General features: G+C 31.6%; 2 protein-coding genes across 3 annotated transcripts; both read left to right on the forward strand.

The window, feature by feature from the left end:
- Positions 1 to 427: 427 nt before the first annotated feature.
- On the forward strand, positions 428 to 1,568 carry LOC132760365 (uncharacterized). The gene is made up of 2 exons (XM_060752350.1): positions 428 to 604; positions 949 to 1,568. Exons 1-2 carry the CDS (start codon positions 481 to 483, stop codon positions 1,566 to 1,568), a joined length of 744 nt encoding a protein of 247 aa, XP_060608333.1. The 5' UTR covers positions 428 to 480.
- Positions 1,569 to 8,842: 7,274 nt separating this feature from the next.
- Positions 8,843 to 11,853, forward strand: LOC132760350 (uncharacterized). 2 transcript variants are annotated; one of them, XM_060752327.1, is made up of 5 exons: positions 8,866 to 8,953; positions 9,391 to 9,465; positions 9,727 to 10,033; positions 10,423 to 10,537; positions 10,915 to 11,853. In XM_060752327.1, exons 3-5 carry the CDS (start codon positions 9,746 to 9,748, stop codon positions 11,328 to 11,330), a joined length of 819 nt encoding a protein of 272 aa, XP_060608310.1. In that variant the 5' UTR covers positions 8,866 to 8,953; positions 9,391 to 9,465; positions 9,727 to 9,745; the 3' UTR covers positions 11,331 to 11,853. The 2 variants fall into 2 exon arrangements, with proteins under 2 accessions (XP_060608311.1, XP_060608310.1); XM_060752328.1 differs by lacking the exon at positions 9,391 to 9,465 and having other exon boundaries at positions 8,843 to 8,953.
- The last annotated feature ends 1,473 nt before the right edge of the window (positions 11,854 to 13,326 follow it).

Genomic DNA, 13,326 nt, shown 5'->3' on the forward strand with positions numbered 1-13,326 from the left:
ACAAAAAGACAACTTTACAACAATACCTCTTTATTTTCTGAACATCAGAAACAAATCGACCGTACAGATATTCATAAAGTTGACAGAAAACGGTGACAAGGTATCCAGATATATGCATATGTAATTACAAATAAAAAATGTACATAAATGTCAGGCATACTTGGGCATACGTAAAGTATGCATACAAAAAAGAATTATAAACCACTCCACATAGCGTGCTGTCGAACCAAATTGAATATTTCACCATTTCTTAAAAGAAATGCTTATTTGTTGTCTGAAATAGATTTAAATAGATTTAAAAAGTTGCGGACTTTAAATTTCATTAATGATCACAATTTTAAAACAATTAAAGAACAATATCAAAAATGGGTATACACCATGCGACTTACATTGCCATTTTTTCAGAGACTAAACGCTATGAAGACTATATAGACAATTCATGATATGTTAATGATATGTTATTTAGAATAATTATGTTCAATGAATCAAGTCAGGGCTACCTTCAACAACGAAACATTTGAAAGTCAAGTGGACGCTGAGAAGAAAGTTCAGATCGGGCTTTTACTTCTTACAGGGAGTTTTAGAACTGTTTTAGCAATAGAAGGTGTGTTATGATTTTTTTTCTTTGTCTGGATGGTTTTCAAACATGTAACTCGTTTATTTCTCTGTCTGTGAAACAAATCAGTCGCCTTCATGTTTGATGTGGTTCATACTGCAAATTCACAAATAATTGTTGATGTTGAAAGCATTCTGTGTGCATTATTAAGGGATAAAGTACATGCATAAGAAGTCTTTAATTGATTACAATCAAAACATTGATGATTATGATTATTATTATTATTATTATTATGATGAAGATGATGATGATTATGATGATGATAATGATGATGATTGTGATGATGATGATGTCGATGATGATGATGATGTAAACTAAGTTAACTTTTTTAGGTAAAGATGTTTACAGACAAACATTTGAAGAAGTTCCCAAGGAGAACTGGAACATATGTTTTACAAATGAGACATGCTCAACTGATATATCTGACGTAGAAGAAAGTCATTCAGCAGATTCAACGAGAGCAAATGAACCTCAAGGTGATAACATGTGTAACAAAATAAACAGTGAGAAAGATGAAAATAGTTTATCACCATTTAATGTAGACAAAAATTTCAACTTTAAGATCGAAGATATGATTAACAACGTTTCTGACGTTAATATAAAGAAGGGTGTTGATTGCAATGGAATTTGCGATGAACTCGGAAGCAATGATGAGGCAGAAGTATTAAAACGAGATGAAGAAATCAACTTATCTTTTGATAGCAGTGACATCAACCCACATGCATTTTATGTAGATAAAGACGATTCCTTACTTAAAGAGCCGTCATCATTTAGCCAGGACCCCTACCATGAATTGAGAAATAAAAAACAAAAGGCGCTAAGCAACGAAACAGTTGATATACGCAGGAACAGAACTGAATTGTTGAAAACCATGCGTTCTGATAAATTAGCCGAATACTTTTTTGAGCACTCTTTAATAATGAAGACAATTTTAAACGAAAAACGAAATTGAGAAAGACAATATTGGGTTGCAAATTCTGTTTTTTCAATATTTGGGGAAAAGCTTAAAAAGCAAGAAATAAAAACGTGTATAAATTCAAGGAGCCTTTTTCGGGGCTTTTTTTCCATACAATCACTTTTAAATCCCTCCTCAAATGACGCCCTTTTAAAATCAAACATACGATGGATAAAAAATTTTAAAATTCTTTAAAAAATACAAAAAGAAGTCTTATCAGAGTTGCGGAACAGTTTTTTTTTTAAATTCATATTCATTTTTCGTTGTAACGTAAAGGGGGCAATTTTTTTAAAAAAATAATAATCATTTTTTTTACAAAAAATGATATTTGGGACTTTTAAACTTTCGCCGAAAATTTTCCCTTTTTAATAAAGAAATTTTGTCTTAAAAAAGGATACGCAAAATTTTTTGAAATTTGCTTGTTATCTATTGTAAAAATTGTCTTCCAACTGATTTTTTATGAATATTTACCCTTAAAAAAATTGGGCGTATTTATCAGTTTAAAAATAACTGCCAGTTTTAACCTAATTTTAGTTGCCTTTTTATTAACAAGTAATTTTTAAAAAAAAAATAGCTCCAGACAAATAAAATTTTAAAAGAGCCACTTTTTTTTAAAAAATGTTTTTTTTTTAATTAAAGTGTTTTATTGCAAATTTTTCATTATATTTTTTTATGTTTTTAAAAGATTTTTTAATGTGTACGTATTTGACAATATTTAAAAATATTTTATATATACAAAATCAATGCCCAAAAACAAAAGAATATTTTTTTAAGTTTTAAATTATCGTTTTGTTTTTTTTAAATATATGATGTACAAACAATTTAAAAAAAAAAATAAAAAAATTAAATATTTATGTCTCTAAATTTGTTCGTTTGTATTATATACCTAGTTTTATTACGTTTAATTACCTAAGTAAACAAACCCCATCAAGTTTTTACAAATATTTCACAGTACATAGGGGCGAAACCCCAAAAAAGTCTTTAAGAGATAACAAGAACAAGTTAATATTTTTTTTTTAAAACTTTTTTTAAAAACAATCATAACATTTAAAATTGTAAAAAAAAATAAACTTTTGGTTTCATTCTCAATCAGGAATTTTTTCATTTTTTTAAAAACTAATAATCTAAATTAGTAAGGGTTTAGTAATCAATCATTATTTTAAAGCAAAAACTATCTTAAATAATTATTTTAAAATTACAAAAAAGAAATTCTAGGCCCTTGTTAAAATTCATTTTGCCCCCAGAAAAAAATACATTTTGTTTTTTTTTAGAAAGGGAAATGAATTTTATAACGTATTAATAATGGTTTTAGAGTTATTATAATATGCTAGATTCTTTTAACCTGAAGAAAGTAGCGATAAATTGAGAAATTATTTGTCATATAGAAAGCAAAATGTTTTGACATCCATACAAAATACTAAATCACTATAACTATACTATATTTCCAACAAATTTTGCTTCAGGTAACTGGCCAATGAGTAACTTTTCTTCGAAACTATAGAAGTGCACCAAAACTTTTGAGAAATAAGAATAAATCATTTCCGTGGCATACCAAGCCTTTAAGTATAAAATTAACAGCATTAAGTTATTTGTAATCAGGAGCTACATGATATATTAACGTATTCAAAAAAGTTAGGGGATAAATATGTACATACAAAATAAAGAACATTTTGCCATTTATTTATGAGCCATTAGCTATTGCTAATGTCGTTCAATATTATAGTAACAAATTACAGATTTATTTTATGCAAAATTGCACAAAGGTTGCTTAAGGAGGTATGAAATGGCTGTTATAAAGATATCAAATACATGTAGCAAAAATATGCAAATCTAGTTGCATTATAACAAATGTGTAAGTTCGATAATATCTTTTATTTGAGTAAATAAAATGGATATTTTCCCATATATATTGAACAACAACAACAACAATATTTACTAGTATTTCAAATAAACAAACAAACAAACAAACAAATTTTCTTTTGATTGTATTGACTAAAAATAGTATGTTGTACCTGTCTTATTGAAGCGCGGAAAACAGGCGTTCTATTCATTTATTTATTCACTCAGATCATACAAACATGACAACATGAGGTAATAATACAATTACATGTACATAATAAATGAGGTTTGCGACCAGCATGGATCCAGATCAGCCTGCGCATCCGCGCAATCTGATAAGGATCCATGCTGTTCGCTGTCAGTTTCTCAACTTGTAATAGGGTTTGTAAGCGAACAGCATGGATCCTGACCAGACTGCGCGGATGCGCAGGCTGGTCTGGATCCATGCTGGTCGCAAACCCATTATGTTGGATTTGTCGTGACGCGGCTCATATATAGCTATTTACAGTTATGTACAGTTCTAAAGATACAGCATTACTACTGAACATTTATGATGAAAATGATAATTATATAAAATGGCGACTGAACATTACAAAATATTGGTGCAACATCGATAACACAGTTGCGAAATTATCAAACAATAACGAAACAGTTATAAAATAGCTGCGGAATAGATACATGGACAAGATACAAATCAAAATATTAGATAGCTGTGAAAGAAATAGAAAATACATGGTTATTAAATGTCAATAAAACATTAATTTTCACAAAGCTGTATTCTTTTACTTACACCAGCCAAAAGAACGGGAATTCTAGTCTTTGAAAGAAAATTGTAAACACATAATAGATAACCAATTCTCTTTATGAGCAGTTTCTTAATAATAATAAAAACAAAAACAAAATAACGGGGAAGACTTTAACAATTTCAGATGGAGCTATGTACTAGACCACGACTTTGTAATAAAAGCTATGACCTAAAACAAATCTTTCAGATGTTTTTGTTCAGTTTCGTCAAGTATTTCATCCATTTTTGATTTCATAACTCTCTTTTTTCTTATTATTAGAAGCAGCTTTCTATTACCGGCATCTGGAGTGGACTCGGTAGCTATTTCTTGGTGTTCATTTATTGTAATTATCTCCCTTTCGAACAATTTATCTGACAAAGGAACACAATGTATGTCCTTGATCGACAAACATCAATCAGTCTGTCATCTACTGAGCATATCCTTGTTGGGGCAGATATCTGCCTTGTCATAACGCCTTTCCTTTATGACGACGGCAATGAGAGAGTATTACATGTAACAGCGTTTTGTAATTTATGGTTTAGTTTATCAACCTTTTTATGAAGCAGGGTATGTTCGCATTCAAGGGCAGCCAGTCGTCCGTCTGTAGTATTCTCATCAACTGTTTTCACTCCCGTAACCTCAGAATAATCATTCACTTCCCGTTTCAATTCAGTTCTTACTTGGTGTGATAAAAAAGGATCAATTGAATTTTCAGCAACAACATTTGAAGGTTCTCTAACGACAGAATCCACAACATTGTTATTGTCTATTAAACCGGTTTCTCTTCTTTTACTTACTGTGTAGTTATATACAGTTCAAAAATAACCCAAACACTTCCGTCACTACCATTACGTAGTGTCTGCTCATTGTACTTGTATGTAAGGATTAATGGATGGATGGATGGATAGCTGGCTCGCTGGCTGGATCTAAACAAGGTTCCTGACTCTAAAATTGATCCTTATTTTGATTCAATTATTTTTGTATATTTGTTTTGGTATCTGTTGCTGTTATCCTTAAATACATACGGTTTATGTTTTTGCATGTTCAGCATCAATTGATCAATTTTAGTTTCATAATACAATGAAAATTAAATCAGAATCATTTAATCTTGATCTTGATTTATTCTTAGTTAACATGAGACCAGTGTATCATTTGCTCTAGATTGTTTCTTAGACATATTGTATGAGAATTTGTTTTATAATTATTATGTTTTTATTTCTTGCTACCACTGGTCATATCCATGTTTATAAGCCTATTTTGAAAGGCCCCCCCCCCCTCAATTATTCTACCCCCCTTCTTTCCAAAAATGGACACAGTTTTCAACATACATTTTATTCTTATATGGATTATACCGTTAATTTTCTTAATGTAAAATGTAAAAAATAGTTACTTTGTCATTCACCATATATTATCCTATGCTATTAAAGTATAGAGCGTTGTAGGGTATATGTGAACCATCGGGTATTTTGGACCGCACCTCATTAGAACGTTTAGAAGTATAATTTCATTTAGTTCTTCAATTAGAAATGACAATCAATCGTCCTTTTTTTCCGCTGGCTTCCACCTAGTGCCTGTACATTTAAGTGAATATTATTATTTTTGAATGATGTGAAATTTAGGAGAATCATGCCACTGTTTTATAATAACCTTAAAAAAATAGCCAATACTTAAATTCATAAAACCTGTCTATGATATATTCTGTAGAAGTAAACTATAAATTAAGGATGAAAAAGATCCCCTGATCAACATGTGAGCATATTTTAGTTGTTGATACTACTTGATTCATTATAAAATGTGGTTCCAAAACTCCGGACAACATTTTGTTGATGTAGGGTGTTTTGGGACACATGAAAATATCAAATGTTTATTATGTTATTAGATATTATAGAAACATATCTTTAACTCATTGAAGTTGTGTTTGTATGTCAGATATGTTTTTGAAAATCAAAACAAAAAACAGCTTAAAACAAAATTATAGAAAGGGCAGACAAAATGAGGATAAAACAAATTGACTACAACTTAAAGCGGAAAAAAAATTGAAATGGGAATCTGACTCCTTAGAGATTTCGACATATCAGTTTATTGCGATGACAATGATCTTGCAGATCACACTTAAACATGCTACTCCTGCAGCATTCCTTTTCTTATAAAAAGTGCTATATAATATACACGTACCAGCACGTTTAAAGCATAGTACAATCTATGGTATCATAGTACAGAATGAAGGCAACGAAACGAGGGAGTGCCTATTTGACGTTTATTATCCAAGATTAGTGCTAATTAATGCACCTTTTTTAATGCATAAACATCTGCAGAAGCCCTCAGATATTTTAAATCCCTCACTGTGCTGTCTCAGATTTTGATTGCGTCTTTATGCATCTGAAGATGTTAATGCATACAGAAAGGGGCATTAACCCTCTTATAGTACTTAATCGAAATGAACAGATAAATTAGACCATTTGATCTCACATACTCTATAGATCTATAAAGCATCATAAAATAGTATTATATTTGATTTAGACTTGTTATTTAAAAGAAATTTTCAATCAAATTGAACTATGCAAAACAAGATTTACTGATCCATGTTTTGGTACAAAATTTTTTCACTAAAATTAATGTGTCCCAAAATGCCTTTCTTTCTGTCCATAAATACCCGACGTGTCCCAAAACTGCCTCCTCATGCTCTTCTGTTTAACAAGGTATATCGCGTTTGTTTTGCATATGCTTATTATAGTGGCCCATTATAGAAGATAGTCATACAGGGCTTATCCTAAGTATCCAATGCCAATACTGAAAAAAGCATATTTAAAATCACAGTAACATATATGCCTTAGATGTCACAATAAACCCGACATCGCTCTAGATTTGATATATTTGAAAGAAAAAATACAAATGTAACTGCGCATGTCGAATAAAATATCTAATACAAATGCTACTTAAATTTCAAATAAAAAGTTTGTACCCATTGTCTTCTTAACAGAAAATGATGAAAATACTTGAAATTACCCTAAATCGCGTTTTTTCATGTTTAAACATGGCCTGTCATATAAATTTGAAGAACAATTGTTGTTTTGTAGATTTTTTTATTTTTTTCATTAACCCATTACTTAATGAGCATTTTGTGAAAAATGGTTGTTTTCATTGAAAAGTCTCCTGTTACAAGCTCAAATTGCTATAATACTATAAAAGCTGCTTCAACACTAATCAAACTTGGCACAAATGTTGACTGGACCATTGCCCTTGCAACAACATGCTCAGGCTTAAATTTTCTGTTACCATGGCAACGAGGGGACATCTCAAAATTGCCAAAAATCACTATTTTGCGTTGATTTTTTCCATCAAAATTGATTTCAAAGTGCTGCAACTTCTCAATGGATTCAGAAAGAGTCAAATGCTTTTCAGCGTTGGTTACACGTTACCTTATGATCAATCTGGGGTCATTTATAGCCTCTCACAAGTCCAACATTTTCTTGGCGATGAGGGGGACTCCGCCCCCCTTCAAACCCCCATACAGAAGGGGGCACATACCCCTTCTGGAGGTCACTTTTTTAAAAACATTTCTCAAACAAAAACAAGTGTTGGGGGCCTAAATAAGGCATTTTTTCACCATTTTAGACAACATAAAGGGGGGGGGGGTGAAAAATGCGTTAAAAGCGGTGTATATAACGCAATGGGTTAACAGAAAATGATGAAAATACTTGAAATTACCCTAAATCGCGTTTTTTCATGTTTAAACATGGCCTGTCATATCAATTTGAAGAAAAATTGTTGTTTTGTAGATTTTTTTGATTTTTTTCATTAACCCATTACTTCATGAGCATTTTGTGAAAAATGGCTGTTTTCATTGAAAAGTCTCCTGTTACAAGTTCAAATTGATATAATTCTATAAAAGCTGCTTCAACACTAATCAAACTTGGCACAAATGTTGACTGGACCATTGCCCTTGCAACAACATGCTCAGGCTTAATTTTTCTGTTACCATGGCAACGAGGGGACATCTCAAAATTGCCAAAAATCACTATTTTGCGTTGATTTTTTCCATCAAAATTGATTTCAAAGTGCTGCAACTTCTCAATAGATTGGGAAAGAGTCAAATGCTTTTCAGCGTTGGTTACACGTTACCTTATGATCAATCTGGGGTCATTTATAGCCTCTCATAAGTCCAAAATTTTCTTGGCGATGAGGGGGACTCCGCCCCCTTCAAACCCCCATACAGAAGGGGCACATCCCCATTCTGGCAACCCCCTGATGTAGCTTTTGGTTGGGGGCCGCGCCGGAAAAGAGGTCACTTTTTAACAACATTTCTCAAACAAAAACAAGTGTTGGGGGCCTAAATAAGGCATTTTTTCACCATTTGAGACAACATAGGGGGGGGGGGTGAAAAAGGCGTTAAAAGGCGTGTATATAACGTAATGGGTTAAGTTATTTCTGCACATTAGTGCCATATTTTTTGTGGATATTAGGTTTAAACATTTAATTAGCACAATTGACAATATCTGTAGAAAATAGAACATTAAAAAAACTCTATAAAAATTTACAAATCTAGAGTTGTGCTGTTTTAAACTATGTACACACATGAAATATACAATGTATAATATTCCTTCATATTTGTAGTACTATGTAAATAAATCTTTGACGTCATCATCACCTGTCATTATTTTTAAGTCTACCCGGATATAAATTATGTACAATTCAATGTAAACGAAAAGGAAGAAAAGTTGTTTGGTTAAAAAGGGTTTATTATTAATCACTATAAATGTATGTATGCCAACTATTTCTTATAATGATTATTTATATATATTTATATTCAGTAATTCAACAAAAAGTATGAAAGTTATGTAGAATTTGGTATTTACTACTTTGGTTTTCGATTTATTTGTCACAATAGTTTCGGGGTCACTATTCTCTAAAACTGACGAGGATCTTATCATTTTATAATCATGATTAAATTTAAGTCAGCATCTAGCCTACTCCATTTTCATGAAGTGAGCAGAAATCGGGTGTTGGGTTGGGGTTATCAATTATCTACTTGTTCAATCGGGCTTAAATGTGGCGCCATGCCAAGTATTAAGTTCTTATTCTATTGTATTGTCATGCATGACTCACTCAGTCAATACATGTATACGGAAGCCTTGAAAATCATGCAAAACATATTTATGTAAGATTCAAACTGTCTCTGATTGAATTTTCTCCAGCCTTCACCAAAACCTTCGATTAAGAAAAAGATGCCCAAAGACATGAACATACGCAACACATTTTATCTTACTTAGGTAACCGTCAATTTCATTTGGTCAAAGTAGTTAAAACGGTTAGTTGAGAATGACTTTAAAGTAAGTTATTAATTGTAAAATTATAATTTATAGATATGTTTTCTGATTTTAAGAAATTCATCTCTATCTTGGCATCAGATCGACATCTTTACATAAAAAATAGTAACAATATTGCAATGTTTTTATTTAGTAGATAACTCTAAGGTTTTGAAATTCTTACTCTTCGATTGCAAAACAATTAGTTTTTATGACAATTTACAGAATTGGCATTAAAGAAGATATGGAATCAGGAACATTTTATTGTTTATCACTCACTAGTGAGAAAGATGGAACATTTAGATCAGCAAGAATTCCTTTCTCGCCTGAAAGTCATTCTTTCGAGAATGGTTCCAAACTTCGGCGCACAGTGCAGGAAGGTGACGATTTATGTATTAATGTCAACGGGACTGGAACCAGTATGATTTCTGTACAAAACGGCATTTTTACTACAATACCTCTTTATTATCTAAACATCAAAAACCAAATGACCGTACAGATATTCATAAAGTTGACAGAAAACGGTGAAAAGGTATCCAGATATATACATATGTAATTACAAATCAAAAAATGTACATAAATGTAAAGCATACTTGGGCATACGTAAAATATGCATACTAAAAAGAATTATAAACCACTCCACATAGTTTTGCTGTCGAACTAAATTGAATGTTTCACCATTTCTTAAAAGAAATATGTATTTGATGTCTGAAATAGATTTAAATATATTTAAAGAGTTGCGGACTTTAAGTTTCATTAATGATCACAATTTAAAACAATTAAAGAACAATATCAAAGATTTGTATATTACATGCGACTAGCATTGCCATTTTTTCAGAGACTAAACGCTATGAAGACTATATAGAAAATTCATGATATGTTAATGATATGTTATTTAAAATAATATGTTCAATGAATCAGGTAAAGGCTACCTTCAACAACGAAACATTTGAAATTCAAGTGGACGCTGAGAAGAAAGTTCAGATCGAGCTTTTACTTCTTACAGGAAGTTTTAGAACTGTTTTAGCAATAGAAGGTATGTTATGATTTTTATCTTTGTCTGAATGGTTTGTTTTCAAAAGTGTAACTCGTTTATTTCTCTGTGTGTTAAACAGGTCTGTCGCCTACATTTTTTACTTTTAAAGTTGGTTTTGTGCTTCATACCGATTCTTGGCGGCAACTATACTGTTAATTGCTAATGTTGAAAGCATTTTTTGTGAATTCTGTAAAGGATAATGTACATACATTTCATTTTGCCTTCAAGTAATCTTTAATGGATTAAAAGTCAAAACGTATAAATGATTATGATGATGATGATGATGATGATGATGACGACGACGACGACGACGACGACGACGATGATGATGATGATGATGATGATATTGATGATAAGTACTAAGTTAACGTTTTTAGGTAAAGATGTCTACAGACAAACATTTGAAGTAGTTTCTGAGGAGAACTCGAACGTATGTTTTACGAATGAGACATGTTCCACTGATATATCTGACGTAGTAGAAAGTCATTCTGCAGATTCAACGAGAGCAAATGATCCTCAAGGTGATAAGATGTGTAACAAAATATACAGTAAGAAAGATGAAAATGATTTATCACAATTTAATGTAGACAAAGGTATCATAGAAATGATTAAGAACGTTGAAAGAAATAAGGATGTTGATTACAATGGAATTTGCGATGAACTCGGAAGCAATGATGAGACAGAAGTATTGGAACGAGATGAAGAAATCAACTTATCAGTTGACAGCAGTGATAGCAACGCAAATGCATTTTCTGTAGGTGATAAAATTTATTCCTTACTTAAAGAGCCGTAATAATTTAGCCAGGACTCCTACCATGAATTGAGAAATAAAAAACAAAAGGCGTTAAGCAACGAAACAGTGGATTTACGCAGGAACAGAACTGTATTGTTGAAGATACATTAGCCTATTACTTTTTAGCGCTCTTTAATAAGTGAAGAACACTTGGACGAAATAAGCGAATATGCGAGGAAAGACAATATCTGGTTTGCAAATTCATGTTTTCTTCGAATTCCTTCGGAATAGACGCGTTACAAAGCAATAAATAGAAACTGTGTTATCAATTGCAGAGGAGCCTCATTTGCTGGGCCTTTTGTTTCCGACGCAATCACAGTTTGAAAGTGCTTCCACTATCGAAACATACTGATGGAGTACATGTGATCAATTCATTAAAAATACAACAAGAAGCTCTGTATCAGAGCTTGTATGAACAGCTTTCCTTTTCAATTCATATTCACATTTTTTGTTGTATACACGAAGACGGGCAATCATTTAATGACAAATTGACTTAACATGTAAAATGCGCCAATAAGTTATTTAATATATTTTCAACAAAAAAGTGACTCGACTTGACGTCTTAACAGACGCCGAAATATTCTCTTCGGAATGAAAGTAATTTTGTCTTGAAAATGAGTAAATGAGCGTATAATTGTTTTGTATGGTCGGCATAATTTGCGCTTGTTAGTTCATGCATTAACATTTGTCTTTGTTTGTTAATTATATCTCTAGTTTTATATTACCTTACTTACCGTATAACTAGTTCAATATCTGTATCATAGTTTGACATGCTTTCATAGTCCACAGGGTCGGAACTAAATCTAAGTTCTGTTACATGACAGTTTGTATACTATATAGTGTACAATATGCATATAACATATTTTAACATTTTAACTTAAGTTACGTATAAATGAGTCTTACATTTAAGTAATTCTTATAAACGTTTGTGTTATTCATTTTGCATATACGTTTGTATATACATGTACCGGAATCTGGCTTATTTTGTTCACTTCATCAAATTTATTCACTGTATGTATCAACATGCCGAATTAATGTTGCATATTGATTCGATGGTGATTAAAATTTACGTGTCTTGTTTATTTGCTATCATTCTTGAGACAAAATGGCCTCAACTCAACTCACGCACGCACGCACGCACGCACACACACGATAAATCAGAAAAATTGAGAAAACCTTATATAAAATTACCCACATATTTTATACAATTTTCAATTTCAATTAAATTTAACATGCATGGTACATATCAGAGACTATCTATAGGAACGGTTTTCAGTCGTCTAGCTGATAGAAGTCAGATGCTGTCAAGTCATGGTCTGGCGAAGAATTGCACACGGCATTATAAGGGAAAATATAAGCATTCCATCTGTCGTATTTTCGCGTTCAAAATACAAAAATGCGAAAACACAAAGAGACGACAAAGTATAACTTTGTCGACTCTCCGCATTTTCGCTTGTTCGAATTTTTCCATTTTCGCATTGTTACATTTTCGCTTTTTGGCATTTTTACATTTTCGCACTGTTTCATTTTCGCTATCTAACATTGTTTCATTTTTGCGTTCCGGTTGTTCATGGAGTAAGAGATTAATACACGGCAGAGTAGGGTCGGAAGGTGATAATCGGCCCGCAATAATGGCCCCGACGGCTTGGTAGATTTAATAGTAGCATTTTTTTCTGTAAATAAATACTTTGAAATTTCTTTCGTTGAAATTCCTTTCTGCATTTTTACTGTAGACTTTACTGTACAATTCAGTAATTTCTACAGAGTTGTTTGCTTTTTGTGTATTAAAAGTACACTACTGTACAGTAGGATCTAGAAGCAAAATTTATTTTCATTTTTTTCGGAATGAATTTGTCGTATTATTTCTTTAAAGGCACATTATGCCTCAGAAATACATATTTTTTATTCTTAAGAAATGTCAAACACATGTTTGATAATGTTTCAGTAATGAATTTAAAGCCTATTAGATGTAAGTAAAAAAAGGAACAACAAATAT

The sequence above is a fragment of the Ruditapes philippinarum genome, unplaced genomic scaffold (genome assembly GCF_026571515.1).
Source record: "Ruditapes philippinarum isolate M1 unplaced genomic scaffold, ASM2657151v2 ctg32_1_1_1_1, whole genome shotgun sequence".
Lineage (NCBI taxonomy): Eukaryota > Metazoa > Mollusca > Bivalvia > Venerida > Veneridae > Ruditapes > Ruditapes philippinarum.